Source organism: Nicotiana tomentosiformis, chromosome 4, assembly GCF_000390325.3.
Source record: "Nicotiana tomentosiformis chromosome 4, ASM39032v3, whole genome shotgun sequence".
Lineage (NCBI taxonomy): Eukaryota > Viridiplantae > Streptophyta > Magnoliopsida > Solanales > Solanaceae > Nicotiana > Nicotiana tomentosiformis.
The window spans coordinates 113,804,980-113,824,121 of NC_090815.1; the positions used below are offsets into that span (position 1 = coordinate 113,804,980).

Below are 19,142 nucleotides of genomic sequence, written 5' to 3' on the forward strand. Positions count from 1 at the left end.
CATAATTAAGGATAATTTGAGACATCTATTTTTAATAATCACGACCGATAATATGGGAGGGAGTAATTTTTACCAGAGAAGTTTGGAAACTGGTGATAGATGTTGATAAAAGCTACTACACTTTGTAAGGTTTCAGGAATACAAGCCTAAAGAATGTCTTACTATGTGTAAGAGATGGAAGAAACTCATATTTTCAATTAGGGAGTATTTACTTCCTATACAATATTTGTAATTTATTTATCAAAATTATCCTTATTTTGTATATTACCCACCCTAAACATGAATTGCTTACAAATTATATACAATTCATTACTAGTGCCTTAAATTAAGGAATTTAGTTATATCATTTTCCTATTTTCTCTCCTCTCCCCTTTCTATAAAAGTAGAAGGTTAACAAAAATAAAAACTTAGCCATATATACAAATACAGGAGAGATTGATAGGCACTAAATTAGAGTCTCTGATGTGCTTTGTCACTAGCGTATACAGCACTGTACATTGCCAAGAATTAATAGGGGCGAAGATTCTGGCACAAGGATTTTTCTATATAGTCCTTGTGCATTCAGATGCCTCACATTATTTAATACTTCATCAGACCAAAAAAAAATACAAGAGAGGTTGAAAACCAAAACTCTAGGTTTTGAATAGCAAACTCATTCTTGGTCAATTCACTCTATTCGCCCAACAAATCACTTTAATTCCTGCAGCATAGAGATGGCAACTGTGGACAAGAGAAAGAAAGCTTAATCTCTCAAATTAATTCTTTTTTATCACTATTAATTAGGGTGACAGTAACGGATTATTTTTAAGTATTGGGACTTTTAACTAGTACTATTAAGTATGAGTATTAACAAGGTGCTCGTAAATTTAATTCTTTCGGTTAGAAAGAATTAAATTTCGTACAAATTTGATACATCTACAAATTAAAAAATAAATTTTGTACAAATTTAATACATCTACAACAAATATACAATAATAATAATAACAACAACAACAACAACAACAACAACAACAACACAGTAAGATCCCAAAAGTAAGGGGTCTGGGGAGGGTAGTGTGTACGCACACCTTACCCCTACCCCCATGGAGTAGAGAGGTTATTTCTGATAGTCCCTCGGCTTAAGAAAACGAAAAAGACAAAAGAGACAACATATCAGTACCATCATCAGAAACCATAGAAATAATAAAGCATTATAAAAATCAAAAAATAGTTGAAACGCAATACAATAACCAGTAAAGAAAAACGGGAGAATAGTGAGAACACAACATAAACCACTAGAAATCTAAGACAACCCTATCAGTTTATCCTCACATCCGGAATGAAGTAGAAAAAAAATGTTCAACTACCTCCTAACATACAACCCTAATGCTCGATCTCCACACATTCATATCAAGGGTCGTGTCCTCGGAAATCTGAAGCCTAACAATGTCCTACCTGATCACATCTCCCCAATACTTCTTAGGCCGCCCTCTACCTCTTCTCATTCCCACCAAAGCCAACCGCTCACACCTTCTTACAGGGGCATCAGGGCTCCTCCTCCGCATATGCCCAAACCATCTAAGTCTCATTGCCCGCATCTTGTCATTTATAGGAGTCATGCCCATCTTCTCCCAAATATCTTCATTCCTAATCTTATACATCCTAGTGTGCCCACACATCCACCTCAACATCCTCATCTCTGCTACATTCATCTTCTGTATATGTGAGTTCTTAACCAGCCAATACTCTACCCCATACAATATGGTCGGTCTAACCACCGCTCTATAAACTTACCTTTGAGTATCAATGGCACTTTCTTGTCACATGGGACTCTAGATGCTAACCTCCATTTCATCTAACCCACCCCTATACGGTGTGTGACGTCCTCATCAATCTCCCCGTCCTCCGGAATAACCGACCCCAGGTACTTGAAACTGCCTCTCTTGAGGATGACCTATGATCCAATCCTGACGTCCATGCCCGCTTCCCTCGATTCAACGCTGAATTTGCACTCCAATTACTCTGTATTTGTCTTGCTTAACTTGAAACCCTTAGACTTAAAGGATTATCTCCAAACTTCCAGCTTCTCGTTAATACCGTCTCGCGTCTCATCAATCAGATCTATGTCATCAGTGAATAACATACACCATGGAACCTCCCCTTGAATATATCTTGTCAGTGCGTCCATCACTAGGGCAAATAAGAACGGGCTGAGCGCAGATCCTTGATGTAACCCCATAGCAACCGAAAAATGCTCCAAGTCACCTCCTACTTCCCTAACCCGAGTCTCAGCTCCGTCATACATGTCTTTGATCGCTCAAATGTAAGCTACCGGCACACCTTTTACCTCTAGGCATCTCCAGAGAACCTCCATGGGGACATTGTCATATGCTTTCTCCAAGTCAATAAACACCATGTGCAGATCCTTCTTCCTATCCCTTTATTGTTCCACCAACCTTCTAATAAGGTGAATAGCTTCCGTGGTCGAATGACCCGGCATGAACCCGAATTGGTTGTCGGATATAGATACCGTCCTCCTCACCCTCACCTCCAATACCCTTTCCCAAACTTTCATGGTGTGACTTAGTAACTTGATACCCCTATAGTTGTTACAACTCTGTATATCACCTTTGTTCTTGTACAACGGTACCACCGTACTCCACCTCCACTCATCCGACATCCTCTTTGTTCTGAAAATAACAATAAATAGCCCAGCCAGCCACTCCAAACCTGCTCTACACACACACTTCCAAAATTATACCGATATTTCATCTGGCCATGTTGCTCTACCCCTACTCATCTTACGCATAGCCTCCACGACCTCCTCAACCTTAATGCGCCTACAATACCTAAAGTCTTGGTGGCTCTCCGAATGCGCCAAGTCACCTAGCATAATATCTCAGCTGCCCTATTCATTTAAAAGTCTATGAAAGTAAGTTTTTCATCTCTGTTTAATATGAGCCTCCCCCATCAACACTCTACTGTCCTCGTCTTTGATGCACCTCACTTCATCCAGATCCCGAGCCTTCCTCTCTCTCCCCTTAGCCAACCGAAATAACTTCTTATCCCCGCCTTTGTCCCCAGTTCCTCGTACAGCCGGCCAAACGCTGCAGTTTTGGCTTCTGTGACCGCCAACTTCGCCTCCTTCCTCGCTACCTTATACCTCTCCATGTTCGCTCTCATCTCCTCCTCGCTTGAGCTCCCTACTAACTTCAAGTACACCGCCTTCTTCGCTTCCGCTTTGACTTGGATCATATCATTCCACCACCAATCGCCTTTATGCCCGCCAGAGAGACCCTTCAAAACCCATAACATCTCTCTCGCTGCCAGAGAGACCCTTCAAAACCCCTAACATCTCTCTCACCGCCTCCCTTACATAGTTTGTCGTCGTCGTCCACATAGCGCTCGCATCCCCATTACTCCCCCTAGGCTACCATAGCTGATAGCCTCACCTCCAACTCCTTAGCTTTATCCTTACTCAAGGCTCCCCACCTAATCCTCGGTCGTCCTCGAACATACCTCTTCTTCTTCCTTATCATGATTCCGATGTCCATCACTAAGAGTCTATGCTGCGTCGTGAGAGTCTCGCCCGGGATAACTTTGCAATCTATGCACAACTCTCTATCGCACCTCCTGATGAGGAGATAATCAATCTAAGTCTTTGCCACCGTACTTTGGAAAGTAATCAAATGCTCCTCTATCTTCGGAAAACTAGAGTTCGCAATCACTAGTTCAAATGCCTTAGCGAAATCCAATAGCGAAGTTCTTCCTCCGTTCCTATCCCCAAAACCGAAGCCGCCATGCACCTCATCATAACCACCATCAGATGACCCGATATGTCCATTGAAATCCCCTCCTATAAATAACCTCTCAGCAGGCGGAATACTATGCACAATCTCATCTAACCCCTCTCAGAAGCGCCTTTTAACCTCCTCATCCAAGCCCGCTTGCGGTGTGTAAGCGCTAACAACATTTAAGGTGCACTCTCCAACTACTAACTTGATAGCCACTAATCTATCATTCACCCGCCTAACCTCTACCACATACTCTCTAAATTCCCTATCTATCAAAATACCCATTCCATTCTTACCCTTCCTGACTCTAGAGTACCACAACTTATACCCGTCCGCATCCTTCACCTTCGATCCTACCCACCTAGTTTCCTGAACACAAGCTATACTGGCCTTCCTTCTCTGGAGAATCTTTGCCAGCTCTATAGACTTACTCGTCAATGTGCCAATATTCCATGACCCTATCCTCAACCTATAGGCTCCTTTATTCCCCTTACCTACCTTGCTTCCCGTCCCGCCTCTATCCCTTCCCCACTCCCATCGCCCCACCCCGTGTCACGCCCTCTCCCCCTTCCCCTCCGAGGACATGACCTTACTGTACCATCCCATACCACAGCCACTATACCAATGACAAACTAAGGAAAAATACTAACACAAAATGGGCAGCAGACCAAACTAGAAGATAACAAATTATTACTACAGGCACACTAATAGTACAATTAAACTAATGCTAACTAAAATGACAACAATATAACTAACATAACAAAGAGAAGCAGGAAAGCAGGAGGTAGCAACTCCCGATGATAGAACTTGAGAATATGACTTGGGGCGCACCCGAGGTGCAATGCAATTAAATTCAAGTCAATGCAAGAATGCTACTAACTAACAAGTAAAAAACAGAGCAAGAATATTACAACGAATAAATTAAAGAGTAGTACAGGAAAGAAGGAACATAACGCCTTTATTGTCTTCCTAATGTCCCCAGCGACGATGGATGTCGCTACTACCCTCGCAAACCTAGCAGGGTCCGAAGAAATGCAACGCAAAAATGCAGGCTTCACGAAAACTTTCGGTACCGCTGTCGTTCCTGTTTGGACCGTGGTTACCGGAATTTGGTCTACGATGTTTCGTTGTTTGCCGAAAGACCATATATAGAGAAAAGGGGAAGAAGAAAGAGGAGAGAGAAAGAGAGAAAGCATAATGGGGGAGAAGGCAGAGGAGAGAGAAAGCAAGAAAGGAAAAAAGGGAGAAACTTACCTGGGCTGCACTACGCCGATGGGGGGTACTGGACGGAAACAGAAGGGAGGGAAGAGACAGTGGTGGCTTGAAAAGTGAACGTTGAGAAAGCAGAAGGAGAGAGAAGACAAAGGAGAGCCCTCATACAACTTAAATACATCTACAACATCATACAACTTAAATACATATTTCACACAAATTTTATACAATATGCCTTTTGTATGTATTTTGTATCTGATTTATATATATTTTGTATGTGGTGTGTTTTTCTTCCTCTCTAAAATTCCAATCAAAATTTTCTCTCTTAATACAATTTTGATACATATCAACAATTTTATGTAAAAAGATAGTATTTACAACTTAAATACAAATTTCTTACAACGATTCATACATTATACAATTATTTTTTAACTTTCATACAACAGTCAAATAAAAAAATATATAACTACAATATAATACAACTTAAAATACAATTTACATACAACTATAATACAAATTTAATACAATTTCGTAAGTATATTGTATGTCATGTGTTGTTGTTGTTGTTCGTCGTCTTCTTCTTCTTCTTCTTCTTCTTCTTCGATTTTCAATCAGAAATTCGACCAAAATTAAGTCTAATCTTCACCAAACACCCTCAAAATTGAGATATAAACTCCAAAGAATATTCTCAATTGTTTGCAACAACACCAAATCCAAACAAATAATAATTTTTGAAAACCCAAATTCGAATTCAAAGCTTCGAAGCTTTTTAATGGTTGTCAATGGTGGAGAATCAAACACCTTCAAAATTTATTGATTGACAATTTTAATTCGAACGTCAATTGTGCAACATGAAAAAAAATTGCTAAGTTAAAACTCTATAGTCAAACGATTGAAATACATTGATAAGTTCCATTAAAACTCTATACAACAAAAAACATAAAAAATAGAGAACATTAAAGGAAGAAAAACAGGAAAAAAACAGAGAAGGAGAGATAGAGAGAGGAAGAGAGAGAGAGGGGGAGAGACAGAGAGAGGTGCAAGTATAAAAGGATGCGAAAATAACTGATATTCTTTATTCAATTCCTAATATAAAGGGATACTCATTACAAATTTATTTGTATATAATTGATAAATTGTGTATGACTATGTAATTAAATTAAAACTTAATTAAGAAGGATAATAAAGTTTTATATATAATATAAGAAGGTAAAATTCCCCTGCAATTAAAGCGTTATGGCTAAAATGGTTTGGGGATACTTAAGTGGCAGTGGGCTAAACGTTGGCATTATTAGCCCGTTTGAATTAGCTGAACTATAGTAACTTTTAAACGCAAAGCGGTAAAAATACTTTTTGAGTGTTTCTGAAAAAACAATGGACTTTTTACTTATGTAAACAATTATGTGTTTGTTTGGACAGAAATAGTGAAGCTGAAAACAATTAGTAGTTGACTGATTTGGTAAAAGAATATTGATAATCACTTTTTTTTTTGGTTATAACACGAGTAGCTTATTGCAAGATTTTAACTCTAAGTTGATTCAATTACAATTAACTCATTTCTTAGTTGACTTAAAAGTTCTAAATTGATAAGACAACAATATTTTTATCAACTATAAATTATTTAACATTGCGCAGTCCATTCTATTTAAATAAAGCCTTATATTTAAAATTTTGGGCAGTCTAGTTTATGTCCAACTTAAATTCTTCTTTTTCTTCTTCTTTTTGGTTAAAAAATTCTATTGTTATTCTTCCCAAGTGATACTCAACACAGTTCGAAAAAATAATTTGAGGGTTTATAGAAGCAAGGTTCTATGAAATTTGAAATGAACATTTTCTGAAATATTAGATGCAGTAGACTATTCAGGAGAACATTTTTAAAATATTAGACAAGTAAATGTTTCATTAAGATGGTAGACAATTTAGACACTAATTTCAAAACATATTATTTCAATTCTCAAAATTATCATAACCTTCTTTTTGTAAATATTATTATTAAAATGTAATTGCTTAACAATTCCATAACATCTTCAATAATTAAACGCATTTTATCAAGTAATAATGTTTTTGCCTTTTTCAAGTTCTTTTTTTTTTTTTAATTCAATTTATTTAAAACTTAAAAGGGAGAAGAAAAAAGAAAAGAGAAAGGGAAGCTTAATTATTTAAAATTTAAAATAAGAAAAACTTGATAGACCCGTTTGTAGCAGATGGATCCGGCGCTTAAACCCTTAGGAAAAAACCTAGCGGCGCTGATGTCCTATTCTCTTTCTCCCTTTCCACTTCAAAATTTCTTCATTGCCCATAACTCACAGACTCACCAATCAGCCGAAAAAACTCTTCAATAAAGCTATAATATTGAGGACTGGAAATGCTCTCAGTATATAGGAGCAGCTCAGTTGAGTGGAAGCCATCACCGGTGGTAGCTTTAGCTACCAGCGCCGACGATTCTCAAGTTGCTGCCGCTCGTGAAGACGGCTCTCTTGAGATTTGGCTCGTTTCTCCTGGCTCTGTAGGCTGGCACTGTCAGCTCGTACGTACATATATACTTATATATATTGCTTATGTATTGTTTTCTCTCCCGGTTTTAATTAAAAGTTTGAATTTGATTGGTGTTTGCTTAGACAATACACGGGAATCCAAATTCTAGGGTTTCTTCACTGGTTTGGTGTCGGTCCGGTTCGAGTGGTGGTTCGGCTGCTGGTCGGTTGTTTTCTTCCAGCATTGATGGATCAGTTTCTGAATGGGACCTTTTTGATTTGAGACAGAAGGTGTGTGTGAAGAAAAATCCTTGCTTTTATTGTATTGAGCTGAATTTTTCTTTTTACTGGAGATTTCCTATTATTCAAAAATAGGAAAGGAAAAGTTTTGATAACCTGTAAGTAGCTTAGGGTTCAATAAACTTGCAATTACAATGAAAAATGAAACCTTGTAACCTATTTTTTGTTAGCATAGAAATGAATGCAAAGTGAAAATTGACTACCACGAAAGATGAGAGATTTTTGCATTTTGTTGTGCTGCTCATCATTATTCTAATCACTTTATGCTTGTGATTGGGTCATCACAATGTAAGATATGTTATATCATTGATAGAGGTTTTTATGTTTTGTATGATGTGAGTCGATTAATCTTTTATTTGCTATGGTTGTTTGCAGATTGCTCTAGATTCTATTGGTGTTTCAATATGGCAGATGGCTGTGGAACCATGCAATAATCCACAGCTTAATCAAAAGCAGTCTCCTAAGCTTTATGAAAATGGCCACGTCAATCACAGCAATAACGAGAGCAGTGATGGTGAGAGCAGTGAAAGCGAAGATGGTGATGACTCCATAGAGCTTCACGAGGATCTTGTTAGTGATAATAGCCGAATAGCATTTGCTTGTGATGATGGCTGTGTAAGAATCTACTGTGTCAATGATGACGAAAACTTAACTTACAAAAGATCATTGCCAAGGGTCAGTGGTGAGACAGCTATCCTTAGGAGTCAGAGTACAAATGTGATTGTTGCTTGGAATTATAGAGTTGTCATCTTTTTGTTTTTTTTGGCAGGACGTGCATTGAGTGTCACTTGGAGTTCTGATGCAAGTAGGATATTTTCTGGGAGTAGTGATGGGTATGTTCTATTTTTAACATTTCTATCTGCTGAATTTTTACTAGTTGATGTCTGCTGAAAACTCAAAAAGGACACAAGTGTAGGTTGAGCCCTGAAGTTATGTTTTATAGGATGTACACAGTGAACTATCTGATAGAGTTGCTTATTTTGTAGGTTTATAAGATGCTGGGATGCCAAGTTTGCTCATGAAATCTACAGGATATCAGTTGGTCTTGGAGGTCTGGGTAGTGGATCTGAATTATGCATATGGTCGTTACTTGCATTGAGGTGAAAATTGAATTGGAAATGATATTCATTTTTCTCATTTGTTACAGTGTTCTGTAAGATGTTCCAATTTTCCTTCTCGCTTCTAACTTCACATTGTTTCCAGATGTGGTACCCTTGTGAGTGCTGATAGAACTGGGAGTGTTCAGTTCTGGGACACCAAGCATGGGACTCTTGTGAATGCCCTTTCCAATCATAAAGGTGATGTTAATGCTTTAGCAGCATCTCCCAGCCATAGAAGGGTGTTTTCTGCTGGCTCCGATGGTCAGGTATATAAATGGAAACCCCTACAAAATGAACTCTTTCTGTTGGAGTTGGAGGGGGTTGTCCCCCTACTATTCTAGTAGTTGAAACTTGTTGGGATTATAATAACAAGGTGCATGAGGAAGCTAACAATGCAAAGCTTGATAGACGATAAATCAGACGACAAATAAAAAATGTACTAAACTAGGCATAGCAATTTATTATGGTTTGGTCAATCGACCTACATATGATTCATCACTAATATAAAAGAGAATAAATTTTGAGAGAATAGTCTCCCCTAACCCCTAAACAAAACTCTCTAAAAGACTACATTGTGGAGGTTGTTATCATCGTTGTTTTGAGAAGCAGAGATCCTCAATTTATAGGTGTTCAAGACTTTTCCTCCAAGAAAAGGACAAGACATATGAAAAAGATTTATTTATTTTAGGAGTCTTTTTCCCTTCCTTCAAGAAAGAGAGTCCTAATAGATTAGAAATTCAGGGCAAAACTCTAACAAAATTAAGCTAATGATGCTGTGCCTCTTTTGATTTTTAGCCCAGTTGATAGTGAGGTGGTGTTTGTTCCGGAAAACCACTAGTTTTAAAACAAACATTACTAGTACTGTTTAGTAGTGGGTGCGTATGGAATGGACTTAAGTGGCCCCACGTAGTGCCCGCTCTCTACGAAAGCAGAAAATGAATTTTCAGCTTTTGTTAACTTGCATTCTGGTCCCATAAATCTTTTTTGCATCAACAATTTTCACCTTCAACCAAATTTTCTTATTTGTAGAATGAACGATAGATGTTTTTGTCGGTTTATTCTTGTTCATTTCACATATTTAAGAGCTTCAAAGAATTCTTTTTGGACTTTAGTGATATTTCCCCCAAAAAAACAAACTCAAAGTCGCCTCTCCCTCCACTTGTGGGAATTCACTGGGTTTGTTGTTGTTGTAAAGTCACTTCTCCCTAAACAACCTAAAAACTGTTACCCAAAGCAAATTGGAATTGTTTTAAAAAAAATCTAATGCAAACTAAACTAACACCAACTTTATCTAATTCAAACGCTGTTAAGTATTTAGACATTGGTCAGTCGCACGATAACAAATATTAGAGGATGACAACTCTCCTTATAAAATAAAACAAATATTAGAGGATCACAACTCAATTTATCCTAGTGCACTGCTTTGGATTCACAGGCAGTTATGTAAAAACCCATCTGAATGATGTTCCTTGTATGCAATGGAACTCAATACATTTCTGTCCTGCTGTGTCTTCGTTCACATCACTGTTCCTTACCTGGCGCAGAAAGGGATGCTTCTCTGATTTTGTAGACTGCTTTCTTTTGCTTTTTTTTTTTTTGTACTATCATCTTAGCAAATGCCAGTAAAGGATTCAAAGACAAATGATGATGGGTTTGGAGGATGTTGTAGTGCTTTAGTTGCTTAAGTTGTAATACACATGGTCAGTGGCTTGTGAAAACTGAAAAAGTAACATGTCAGAAGCCTTTGATTCTTGAGTGGCTTGACTGCCCATTTAAACTCTCATCATTTCTAGTTTCTCGAGTAACCATACCTCAATCACTAATCAGTTATGGTCGGCTATATGAAATCTCTATATCCATTCCGCTTAATACAGGTCTACTTCTTTCCACTACTAAATAATTTCTCTTTCGCGACATGTTTTTAGATCTGTCTTTTCCAGTTATCCCTACTCGGATAATTACTTTAATCCAAATTATTTGGTATGCCTTATACGGATTATTTGGTTTCTTTGTGTTCGATACTTAGCCAAGTTTGCATTGATTCTGACTTGTTTTCGGTCCTTTGAGATAACTTTCCTTCATTTGTTTTGTCAATGTTTCAAGGTAAAAGAAAGTGAAGAGAAAAGCAAAAGAGTTATTTAATTAAATTTTGAAATAAAGGTTGCTTCTATTTGCTTTATTGCCTATTGCATAACCTTCTTTCAGTTGCAAAAGTCTTGGTCTTACCATGCTTCTATAATTATGAAGTAATATCATTTCTGATATTTTACTGTGAACATTGCGGTGTATAACTGTTCAGAAATGTCTGGAAAACATGCTCTTGTAGCTGCTAACTCACGCATCTGTTCTTTAGGTTATACTTTATAAGCTCTCTATGGATTTTGTCGGGGCTAATGATGGAAATATAACCTCTGGAGTCCTCAAGAAATGGGTTTATGTTAGTCATGTGAGGGCCCATACACATGATGTGAGGGCCTTGACTGTTGCTGTGCCCATCAGTGCTGAAGGTTAGTTCATTTGTGTGCTTTTCTGCTTCTCCTTTGAAAATAAAGTTGATACTTTGCCCATTTTTTGAATTGAAATTTTTGTTCGCTGAAAGTCGTCTTAATATAGTCCATTTGGTATTTATGCTGTTAAATTGTTAATTTTTTTCATTTTCCTTTCAGATTCCATAGTTGAACGGGACGAAAAGAGACCTCGATCTAGGTCGAACCCCCTTGAGTCTAGTTACCATAAATGGGCACATTTAGGTGTGCCGATGCTTATCTCAGGCGGTGATGATACTAAACTTTTTGCATACTCTGCGAGGGAGTTTACCAAGTTTTCCCCACATGACATTTGTCCTGCACCGCAGAGGCCGCATATACAACTTGCAATAAATACGATTTTCAATCAGTCTTCGTTACTCTTAATCCAAGCGTCGTACTGGATTGATATTTTGTGTGTTCGTGAAATAAATGGAGTTAAGTCTAACAGCTGTGGTCCATCTGCTGGGGCTGCCAAGACAGATCTGGTCGCCCGAGTTAAGTGTAAAGCTTCAAGGAAAATTACATGCAGTGCAATTTCGCCTTCTGGTGCCTTTTTTGCTTATTCTGATCATGTTAAACCCAGCCTTCTTGAGCTTAAGAGAAATGCTGCCAGCAAGAGTCCATGGGCAGTCAACAAAAGGCATCTCCCTTTGGAACTGCCATTTGCCCATTCAATGGTTTTCAGTGCTGATTCTTCTCGGCTGATGATAGCGGGGTGTGACAGAATGGTCTACGTCAGTACCTTCTTTGTCCAATTTATCTTCTTTTTTATTTATCTTCTACTGTATGTTTTTAAAAAAATAACTGTACATTTTGCATCTTACTCAACTTGTAAGTTGCAGTGAGTTCACTTACCAGCAGCCTTTGGCATTACTAAGAAATTCTTAGGAAGTTTTAGGACAATAGGGATCTTACTAAGGTTGGGAACCTTTTGTTAAGAATCATGATTTTAGAGCTAACCACCTTTGTTGTTGTTTAATCCCGCATCACTGAACCCTGCCACCTACTTTATTATGGCTTCCTCTGCCTTGCCATCCTAGCACCAAACTGCATCATAGGGGATAATGAAGGGAGGAAATCTGGAATCAGGTCATGGAACTTGGTTGAATCGCTGAGATTGCTACTGGAGGGAGGCTGAAGTAGTGGGCAAATGGATAGGAAAAAGGGGAGCAAGCATGAGATGCTGCTGGTGAATAGGGAGGGTACGGTGGCTGTGGTTGGTGGGTAAGGGCATGGTCTTTAATGAAACTTGTCATATTCTCCATTTAATTATGGTGTTGATCTATTCTTTTCACGTGGATGTCAGATGTGAGAGCTAATTGAAATTTTAATTTTGTATGGTTTTTAATAAGAGGATGCAGTTCCGCGGATCAATATCTTTCTGTGCACTCCAATGACCATTGCTTATAGGAACTGTTTGATATTTAGGCTGTGAATTAATCTGAGGAATTGAATTGATTATTTTTGTTTAGACTATCAATATATCTGAGCCATCAAATCTTGCAGCTTGATAGTTCCTGAAATCACAGCTTTTGTGTTCTAGGTGGTGGATGTAGGAAGCTCAGAGATAGTTTATGTTTTTACACCTCGTCATAAAGAATATGCTGAAGAACTGTTCCCGGCTGAACCTCCCATAACTAGACTGTTCACCAGCACTGATGGGCAATGGCTAGCTGCTATCAACTGCTTTGGAGATGTATATATATTTAATCTAGAGATACAGAGGTATTGGACATCCTTTCCTGCATGTATTTAATCTGTCGTCTAGTATATCATCCCTCTGATCCTTTAGGATTTCACCTTTTTTGCGTTTGATATTTTTGAAAAACTCTTTTCCTTTCCACGGGATACCTCAACTTTCTAGAAAGGATATGCTTATTCCCGTCATCATTTTGTACTCTCTTGTTTCTTTTGGGTCTGAATGCATTTTGTCATGGAGCAGGCAACACTGGTTTATATCAAGATTGGATGGTCATTCAGTTATGGCAGGTGGTTTTGCTCCTCAAAATAGCAATGTGCTTATAGTATCCACTTCGTCCAACCAGGTATATGCCTTAGATGTTGAAGCTAAACAGTTGGGGGAATGGTCAAGTCGTAATACATTTTCCCTGCCGAGAAGATATCAAGAATTTCCTGGAGAAGTGATTGGGCTTTCATTCCCACCTTCCAATTCATCATCTGTCATCGTCTATAGTCCAAGGTATGTTTTACAGTTTTTTGACAAACTTGATGCTTTTACTTCAGATATTTATAATAATGGTCACTTTGATCATTACCTTTTAAAAATCAAAGTGACTCCGTAATTCCGATAGAGGGTTTTATTATGGGAATTACACTTACCTGAGAAAAGTAACACAAGCTGGATTTGCTAAAAATACTTGCGCTATATGGGCTTCTTTTGAGTTGCAAGATTTGACTTTTTGCATATGTCGTGGCTTATTAGCATGTACCAGTAATCTGTGCTTTCGAAAGGCAGGTATTCTGAGTTTTTTTCTTTCTTTTTGCCCTCTACTTTGGGGAGGAGGCTGACATGGGTATACGTCCTTAAAATACTTGTTCAAGTTAAACTTAAAGCTTATTGAATGGCTGGAAACACAAAGTAATCAGCAACTATATGTGACGCTATGTTTCTCCAGTATTTTGTTGCATGCTACAACACTTTGCTTACCTGTTCATTGCAATTGCAATTGACATGCAATATTGATGTCACATCAATTACTAAGGCAATAAAAGTTTTCTGAGTTCCACTAAAATAATAACATCTGCTGATATTTATCCTACAGGGCAATGTGTTTGATCGACTTTGGGAAGCCAGTGGGTGGTGATGATGAGGCTGACTTAGCCAACGATCAAGATATATCATTGAAGAAGCTACATAGTAGTCTTGTGAATGGAAGTTTGAAGCGTAAGTTACAAGTCAGTGAGTTGGAGAGTAAACATAATGGTAAAAAGAATTTTGAGTTTCATCCTTTCAGAGATCCTGTCTTATTTGTTGGACATCTTTCAAAAACCTCTACCTTGATCATAGACAAACCTTGGATTCAAGTGGTTAAAATTTTTGATGCTACACCTGTTCACAGACATATTTTTGGGACATAACTGTTTTGTGCCAGGTTGTTTTTGTTTCAACTTACTAGGGATTTTAGAGGGACGATTCAAGCCCTTTGCAATGGTAGGTTTTTCTTTTGTTGTCACTCGGGGGATGAAAGCATGTTGTGTAATGTATTCTTTTGTTAGTCCAGTTAACTGTGAAATCAATTTTGAAGTTCAATGTCATTCATTTTATATACAAGAGTTATCTTATGTAAATTGCATATGTAAACTGAAGCTTTATATGACACCCTGAACACGAGTTTGACCACAGTAGCCAAGTGGCGAGTTTGCCTTTTTGCTGCTTAAAGCCTTTTCACCACAGCTAAGTATTTGTTGTCTTCGAATAAGTCAATTGTTTAGTTGGAATCCCACCTATTAAAATCCCCGCCATTTTATCTGTTTCAGAAGAATTGGAACGAGTATATTCTCGATGTCTTGCTTGTAACACCTCTCAAATTTCACCGATGTCTTGCTTGTACCTCAAATTTCACCCCTCCTCTCACTCTATTTCCCTCATCTTTAATACAAAATACAATTACCGGTATGGCTAGGAAGATATAGTTTTAGCAATTTAAGTGAATCCAGGTTTAGAAGCAAGTGTGAGTTTCATTATTACCCATTTATAACATATTTTCACGTACTTTGTTCAAGAAAAAGAAAACGATTAGGGGTGTGTTGCAACTTGAAGAGTGGAATAAATATAATTTGTTTTGTAAGATTAAAAAGGAAAAAGAACTAGCGAGAAGGTTACTCTAGTACTCATTTGTCAGGGCCAGAACAGATAGCTGAAATTGTTTAGCCATTCATTAATTGAGGTGTCTAATTCAACTGAGGTGTCTAATTCAACTGAGGGGCATTTAGATATTGTAAGCGGATGTGAGGGCAATACAATCGATTTGGGTATCGATGAACTTCTTTCAAAAAAGCACGCCACCGGTGCACTAAATGGTCCAGAAGTGGAGACAGCAGCAATGCAGAAGCCTTTCTCACCTATTTCTTTCAAGCCCCACCAAGGATTTTTCCAAGTACAGTGTAACAAAAAATTTGGGTTGAACAAGGGACAATCATTACAATACGATGATAGCACCTGATTAGCAAGAAATTCACTTCTCTCCTCTTAGCAATGATCTTTCTAAGGCTACTTTCAAAATTGCGGATTCTATAATAAGACCCTATTCATGTGCATTCTCCGACTTAGAATCGAATTCATACCCGGCAATCTACGATTTACTCATCGCCTTAGTTTATGTTGAATAGGCATACCCAACTTCCAGCTAATTATCAAATAAAGCTATCCATGCTTTAATTCCTAGCTTGAAAGTATTTTTTGAAGCAAAAATTCCGGCCTGCGTAGAATACTACATTTGTACTATAGTATAGGCTCATTATAGTTACCATGTATACCTATGAACCATTCACTAAGGTCATCAATATATGCATGTTGATGACAATATTGCCAGCATCAAAATTGGGGAAAACAACATTTTGCATGTAATTGTGAAGTCTCCTTTATTGTTTAATCTTTACAAGAGTTTCTAAGGTTCTAGTACAATATTTCGTTAAAAAAAAGTTATGATGATCGATGCTTGTGGCCATGCAAGGGCGGCCGAATAAAACTAGTGGCCTAAAGCTAAATTTAATAAGAGGTCTTAAATTTTTGGTTGAATGCAAATATGCAAAAATTTAAGGTTGCATTTTTTCTTATAGGATAGTAGTCTTAAAAGACATTAAGCCTTTAACTTCACATAGTAATATTATTATTATTGTTATTATTATTATTATTATTATTATTATTATTATTATTATTATTATTATTATTATTATGAAGGTTAATTTATGTTAATAATATATTAGTCATATATTACTTTGAATATTTTTGCAAAAAACTTTATTTACTAATATGAAGATTTGAGTAATTTAACTTAAAATTCTAAAATATTTCTAGTGTTAAAAAGAAGATAATCTTTCTTTTAAAATTAAAGGATTTATTTTTTCTCTTTAATCTATAGACTTCATTATTATCTAAGCTAAAATAATAATAAAATATATTATTAAAATATTTTGGGGCCTCAAAATTTTGGGATCTAGAGGCAGAATCTTTACTAGCCTCCCCTTGAACCACCCTTGTGGTCATGTGTAGGGATTAGATCTCTAAGCAGACAAGATTAACTAGTTCTCCTTATCTTTCATCATACTGTCTATTCACTAGTTTGAGATAAAGACATTTTTTGCTCTTCGGTTAAAGAACAGTGTTGCGACCAAACACACTCACGCAAGTATACGCGGTCGTCAAGTAATAAAGTGATTAAAAGTCGGATGTCGGACCCACGAGGACTTATGATTAACTATTAACTAAATTAGCCTATCTTAATTATCTAAACAAGAATTAAATCTAAAAATATTTTATTCCAACTAATTAAATAAGAAAAATATAAATAATAGACTTTGAACGGAGAAAGAGCAGATTTTAATGATATCAATGTAATGAAAACGATTTAGGGTTATGGTCTATCTAACAATCCTATTGTATTCTTCAATTGAATTGACCGACTAATTTATCTAGCTTATTGGTTGACAGGGTTAATGTTGCTCATAAGAATCTGTCGAGTTCTTACTCGCCTATTCAAGCTAACCTAACGCCTATATGTCTATGGAGTTAGAATCAACAAGAACGCATTTATAATTCCTGTAAATCAACCAAGCAAGGCAATTAGGTATATGTCTATCCTAACCACGAATCCGTTCCCCGATGCCCGAGTTCAAGAACTTGCCCTACTCAATCCTATATGCAATATAGAATTCCCACTTTCGAGTTCAATTCTAGATTCGTAGATAATATTCAATTGGTGATCAAGCAATTAAATAATTAAGCGCAAGATTGAATAAATAAACTAATATGATAACTCAAGAAGTCAAAATCAATATCCGAATAATAATAGTCATGAAAGAACCACAACCCTAGAACGTGAAGTTTAGCTCCACATAGACATGGTAGCCAAACAATAAATCATACAAAGAAACATAAAAATTACTAAGTTTGGTGGGAGAAAGATGAAACTTGATGAATTCCGGCCTTCACAGCTTTGTCGTGGCTTTTTTCCTATTCCCAATATGTTAGATAACCTAAAAGAGGCGTTTTTAGCTTATATATTGCGTACAAAAGTCGTGGGCCAAAGCTCTCCCATTCCTAGTCCAATTCGGCTTCAGGGATTGATGCTAAGGTGGATGCGACGCATCCACCTTGTCCTCCATTTCAATTTTTTGCCTGCGAAGGCGGATGCGACGCATCCACCTTGTCCTCTATTTCTCAGCTTCGCATGCGATGGTGGACGCGATGGCACAACTTCACTGCTAAGGTTGCATGCAGGATGATGTTTTCCTAGGTTGGATGCGACGCATCCAACCCTTCTTCCTCTAGCTAAACCACCTTTTCTTCATATTTTGCACTCCGAACACCTTAAATCGTCACACATAACTTAATTAGTCATCAAACCAATAATTACACCATGTTGGGTGTTTTAAAGATTAAATAACATCAAAAAGTGGTTAAAGCATGGGTAAAGTAACATTAACACATATCGAAATATGCCAAACATCACTACCCCACACTTAAACCTTTGTTCGTCCTCGAACAAACCATCATATAGTAGACGAAACAAAATTAAACTCTTATCGTTCAAAGCACACTGCACCTATGACCGTGGTTATTTGCTACAATTAGGCTCTAGACTATGCATCAACACACTTCCCTTTTCTTATGCCCTTCTTTAAACATATTCGAACAAAGACAACATGCTCACAACAATCCTAACCTCAAAAACCGACTCAATGTCACCTATGCACTCATGGCTTGAACAACCAACATCATAGAGAAGTCTAATAACGTTACCTATCCCTCGTGAAACCATGTGCCCTCACAACAAAAGCAGAGAGAGTAGAATCAATCCACACATTCGAATCTCATGCTCACAAAGAAAATCGCTCACTCTCACAAAAGAAGTCACATGCATGTAGTTGGTACCATAGGCTTGGCCCTTAATGTAAATCTCTACTAATGTAAGCTCGCTCGATCTAAAATCAATTAGGACTTTTTCATGGTTGTAATGTGGGCTAAGGGACGGGTAGGATATGTTTAAGGAATAGTGACTCAACTTCCTAAGCACTTTAACACATCATCAAATAACTTAAGCGCAAATTCTTCAACACCACTTCAATTTCACAAATAATATCACCCCAACAATATTTCCTCTTTCTTTAAGCACTACTTTAATTCATACCCACTAGCAAGAATAAGACAACAATTTATTCCTCTATATTTTTCTTTCTTTTTTTTTTTTTTTCTAGTGGCGTATTATTTTACAAAATAAGTGCACCCTTCTTTCTTTCATTGGTTCCACTCAAAAGTCACCCCACACTTAGTCCCTTCTTACTTCTTTTAGCGCTCATCTAACAATTAAAGTGCTTTAAGAGGTAAAAGGATCAAAACAATGTCAATTAAGAATAAAAAGGGTATAGGCTTGTAATGTGGGTACCAAATAAAAGGTCTACAGGCTCAAAAGGTTTAACTAGGGATAGATTTTATTTGTGATAAGCAATAAGCTCAAAAAGATCAAAGAAAGCCTAAAATCATTTTTCAAACCGAGCATCACCTAAAATTTCGCT

The 19,142-nt window shown here is 37.3% G+C and overlaps 1 protein-coding gene across 1 annotated transcript; it reads left to right on the forward strand.

Moving 5' to 3' along the window:
* The first annotated feature begins 7,172 nt into the window (after nucleotides 1–7,172).
* LOC104106945 (WD repeat-containing protein PCN-like) lies at nucleotides 7,173–14,696 on the forward strand. The gene is made up of 11 exons (XM_009615607.4): nucleotides 7,173–7,512; nucleotides 7,604–7,750; nucleotides 8,135–8,441; nucleotides 8,529–8,592; nucleotides 8,746–8,859; nucleotides 8,963–9,125; nucleotides 11,213–11,366; nucleotides 11,526–12,121; nucleotides 12,931–13,112; nucleotides 13,330–13,587; nucleotides 14,171–14,696. The coding sequence occupies exons 1-11, from the start codon at nucleotides 7,351–7,353 to the stop codon at nucleotides 14,484–14,486; spliced, it is 2,463 nt and encodes an 820-aa protein (XP_009613902.1). The 5' UTR covers nucleotides 7,173–7,350; the 3' UTR covers nucleotides 14,487–14,696.
* Nucleotides 14,697–19,142: the final 4,446 nt, after the last annotated feature.

What these genes read in the sequence shown, in the direction of transcription:
- LOC104106945 (XM_009615607.4), top strand. Translation starts at nt 7,351, where the DNA reads ATGCTCTCAGTATATAGGAGCAGCTCAGTTGAGTGGAAGCCATCACCG. An exon ending in TAGGCTGGCACTGTCAGCTC is followed by an intron (nt 7,513 to 7,603) that starts GTACGTACATAT and finishes GTGTTTGCTTAG; the next exon opens with ACAATACACGGGAATCCAAA. An exon ending in TTTTTGATTTGAGACAGAAG is followed by an intron (nt 7,751 to 8,134) that starts GTGTGTGTGAAG and finishes GGTTGTTTGCAG; the next exon opens with ATTGCTCTAGATTCTATTGG.